The sequence below is a fragment of the Phalaenopsis equestris genome, unplaced genomic scaffold (assembly GCF_001263595.1).
Source record: "Phalaenopsis equestris unplaced genomic scaffold, ASM126359v1 Scaffold000306, whole genome shotgun sequence".
Classification (NCBI taxonomy): Eukaryota; Viridiplantae; Streptophyta; class Magnoliopsida; order Asparagales; family Orchidaceae; genus Phalaenopsis; species Phalaenopsis equestris.
The window spans coordinates 19,043-23,208 of NW_018164748.1; the positions used below are offsets into that span (position 1 = coordinate 19,043).

At 36.1% G+C, this 4,166-nt stretch overlaps 1 protein-coding gene across 2 annotated transcripts; it reads left to right on the top strand.

The window, feature by feature from the left end:
* Positions 1–438: 438 nt before the first annotated feature.
* Positions 439–3,953, top strand: LOC110025589 (transcription factor MYBS1-like). Of its 2 annotated transcripts, XR_002294132.1 has the most exons (3): positions 439–991; positions 3,082–3,603; positions 3,707–3,953. XR_002294132.1 is itself a non-coding variant. In XM_020726144.1 (2 exons), exons 1-2 carry the CDS (start codon positions 543–545, stop codon positions 3,521–3,523), a joined length of 891 nt encoding a protein of 296 aa, XP_020581803.1. In that variant the 5' UTR covers positions 439–542; the 3' UTR covers positions 3,524–3,953. The 2 variants fall into 2 exon arrangements, 1 of the variants encoding a protein (XP_020581803.1); XM_020726144.1 differs by having other exon boundaries at positions 3,082–3,953.
* Positions 3,954–4,166: the final 213 nt, after the last annotated feature.

Genomic DNA, 4,166 nt, shown 5'->3' on the forward strand with positions numbered 1-4,166 from the left:
TTTAGCATCACTTTTGTTTGCTGTTATATTTCTTTATTTATTTATTTATTTTGAAAAACATATTTAATTTCTATAATTTTATTTATTATTTTAATAATGAATCAACCTATTTTTAAAAATACTAAAAAGAACCTATTTATAAAAATAACTAACTCAATCAAAAAATAATTAAAATAAAAATATATTAAGAATAAAATATAAAAAATGATCCCAAAGGAACTGTAAATATCTAAAATATTCTCATAAATAGACACACTATCCCTAGTGAAAAGAGAATAAATAAATAAGGTAGGTTTCGCAGTTAAAGTTGTTTTAAAGGGGTGGAATGGAAAATATGCAACAATAAATTGTCAGGATGACCGTAATTTTACGGTGGCCTCCGCCGTGGCTTTTGCGTCTCTCTCTCTCTCTCTCCCCCCCCCCCCCCCCCCGTCCACAGCTCGGAAACAGATAATCAAATCAAAGCTAGAGAACCGCGCACTTCGCTTTCGATCCAATTCCGTTAATCTCTCTTTTCTCAACGGCTCAGTCACATCGTAGCGATGTCTTTGCCGGCGTCGACCGGAGAAGAGGAAGCGTCGTGGTGGAGCCGAGAAGACGAGAAGGCATTCGAGAACGCTCTGGCCACGGTACCTTACCCAGCTAAGGACGAGAGCGAGGCTCTCGCACCTCCACTGGCGGCGGAGGATCGGTGGCTGGAGTCGGTGGCTGCTAGGGTTCCGGGCAAGACTATTATTGAAATTAAGAAACACTATGGGTTGTTGATTGAGGATGTAAGCGCCATCGATGCTGGTAGGGTTCCGATTCCGCGTTACGACGATGATTCATCTTCATCCCCAAGAAGCGGTGATCAGGCTGAGAAAAAGCACAACGGGTTTGCCGATCGGAAAGCGGGGAGTGGAGGATTTGATTCGGGAGGACAGTGTAAGGGCGGTTCTAAATCTGATCCGGAGCGTAAGAAAGGGATTCCTTGGACTGAAGAAGAGCATAGGTTAGCTACTTTTTTCTGTATTTAATTCAGCAGCAGATTGCATTTCTTTATGAATGGAAAATTGGGGGTTTATTTTGGTTAATGCCTTGGTGAGAATTGGGAGAAATCGAAGGAATTAGGATTTCTTTTCGAAAATTGGGACCCAATGCGTTCTCTAAGTTATTAGAGGATAATGATTTTTAGATATCAAGCGAAGAATACATACGTGCTTATATCCAAGTTTATGAACAGATTTACCAAAAAATAAGGTATCTCTATTTTTTTTTTTAATTTATGGAACATTATTAGAGGATTGCCCTTGTATGTTAACCTGTTAGGGTTTTTTTTTTTTCGGGGAGCGTGTTGGGGTGTGGACATTTATTTGAGGAGCCTTTTTGTTTGGCTACAATAGATGGGGAAAGTAAATTGAATGCATCTACAGGTTCTTTCTGCAGTAAATTTGGCTAGAATTTAAATTTATTTTACTCCTACAGTCAACAGAAATCTTGCCAGATATGGTTTTATGTACCTTTATGATTGCTTATAATATCAGAATAACCAGGCAAGATTTTTCTTCATTGTAGAAGTGACATCTTTATAGGATTGGTTGATGGTAAAATCAGTGAAGATTGAAAAGTATATAACTTTTTTTGCAGATGAAACTAGATTGGGGCATTTACGTACATAACATTCAATTCTTATGTATTAACATATGTAGCACCTAAACATTCACATTTACATGCATGCTCAAATATTTACCATCATATCAAAAATATCACCATCACACTTTCTTAAAGGTGAAATACACCTTTTTCATGCATAGGTTCATGACACTATGTTTTATAAGCGTAAATATCAAATCTTTTGGGTGTTGTTTATGTAAATACACTAGAATTGTGTGGTTATGTTTGTAAATTTCGCAACTTGATTTCAAATGTTTAATTGTAGAGTGCCTGTTTCATCACAGTTATGCTTTTAAAAAGCACAGTACTTCCAACACTTTTTCACTGTTCTTTTCTTTTCTTGTCATCCTGGAAAGTAGTTAGACTTTCTTGTCATCCTGACATGAAGTAGAATTAGGAACATAGAAATGCTGTTTTTGATGAGAATTGGTGAAATATAATTCAGTCATCAAGTGCTAGAAAAAAACAGAAAGGGGCACTCACGCACATGCCTCCTAATTCCTGTGCATTTACATATCTAACACAGTGTTTACTTTTATACATTTATACTCTCCGAACAAGTCACATCGCATCAGAAATATTATCATTTTAATTTTTAAAAATTGAAATACACCTTTTGATTATGTAAGGTGGCATGTATTTAAAAAGCGAAAATTAGCTGCTAGATGAGTAAATTCATAGGAAATGAGTGGGATGCATGTAAATCTTTCAAAAAACAAAAAAAAGTAAATGGATTAAAAACAAAAAAAAAGTATTTTATAGTGATGATTATGTCCCATTGCTACTGCTGCACTTTTTTTTTATTATTATTATAAATTTTTTTTTACTTGATTGTAGAGAAGTACAGCCTTAAATCCTCTAATGCTACCTAAAGAAAACGGCCCTTTCATTATAAAGAGAAAACTGTTACAGCCGAAAATACTATATAATCTCCGAAACAAGCTTAATAAAACTACCCACGTACATTAGATACCTTCCGATAACTCTGCGACAGTCTCCACAACTCAAGAGGTCTAAACATTCTCGACATAGTTTTTGGTTCAAGTAGTAATTAGTCTTCATTTTTTATCACTTCAATTTAGGGCATGTGCATACATATCACAATGTTCTAATGCATTTACATATCTCACACCTATACTGTCATATTTCACGGCTAAACTGGCATATTACACTCATTGCACTCAAATTCTTAATAACAAATAAAAAGTAATACTATTTGCACTTTTTAAAAGTTAAATAGACCTTTCCATGCAAAGATTTAAAACACCAGAGTGTTATGTGTGTAAATATGAAAGTTTAGAAGTGAGATATGTAAATATACAAGTATTTAGTGGTATGTATGTAAATCTTCCATTTGATTTTTCTTATAAAGCCCAAACAAAAGCCACCCATATAATTCTTAATGAAGCAGGCACCTCTTGTCAACAGGTTGTTTCTACTCGGCCTCGAGAAGTTTGGAAAAGGCGATTGGAGGAGCATATCGAGAAACTTCGTCGTGTCGAGGACACCCACACAGGTCGCAAGCCACGCACAAAAATACTTCATTCGCCTCAATTCGATCAATCGAGATCGGCGTCGGTCGAGCATCCACGACATCACCAATGTGAATAATGGAGATGTACAAACTTCTTCCCAGGGGCCTATAACTGGTCAGGGAATGGTGAATTGTGCACCACCTGTAGGATCCTTCATTAATCCGCCTCCATTACAGCCCAATGTAGCTGCCATGGGAATATATGGAGCGCCTGTGGGGCATCCAGTTCCAGGCCACATTGTTTCTGCTGTTGGAACTCCAGTTATGCTTCCTCCTGGCCATGCTCCTTATGTTATGCCGGTCGCTTATCAGATTCCCCCAACAATGCATCAATAGGGCTGAGTCAACTCGGTGTATATTTTTCGAAGCTGATGGCTCGATGAAGAAACGAAATTTGGGAGCTGATGTATTAGTTGGTGAGTTCAGCAGAGGTGATATGTTTAGTGATGGGCCACATTTTATTGCAATTAAAGGTGTTGATCTTTTGTGGCCATTAATTTGGTTTCATTTGATTTGCAGGTACGAATTCTATGTGAATTTGTGATTTTCAGAAAGGGCCTTGCTTTGATGTTATATATAAATATGTGTATCATTGTTCAAGTAAAGGGGTTTTATTGTAAATAGTATGATTTGATCGATTTAGCAGGCAATATGGAACTTGAATTTACTGTCCTTGTTCTCCCACATGGGAAACATATTTTCCTTTTAGATGAGGAATTTTATGTACAAGAGTGGTGCAATATGTAAGTTCCTTTTCTTTTCTTTTTTTTTTTTTTTCTTGAGATATTACATATAGGTAGATATTGTTTAAAAAATATGTTGATTTGGAATGGTTGTAAAGCATTTTTCATTTAATGCAACTTATTGGAAATAGATAGAGAGGTCTTACATTTTTGTGACCATAGATTTAATTTCTTCTGACACTAGGAGGGGCCATATATGGCAAGAGGATATCAATATCAAATTTGAATGTCCATGT

Bases quoted from the DNA above. Each gene is read 5' to 3' on its own strand.
- LOC110025589 (XM_020726144.1), top strand. From the start codon at position 543: ATGTCTTTGCCGGCGTCGACCGGAGAAGAGGAAGCGTCGTGGTGGAGC. The intron at 992-3,081 runs GTTAGCTACTTT...TCTTGTCAACAG, and splicing joins TGGACTGAAGAAGAGCATAG to GTTGTTTCTACTCGGCCTCG.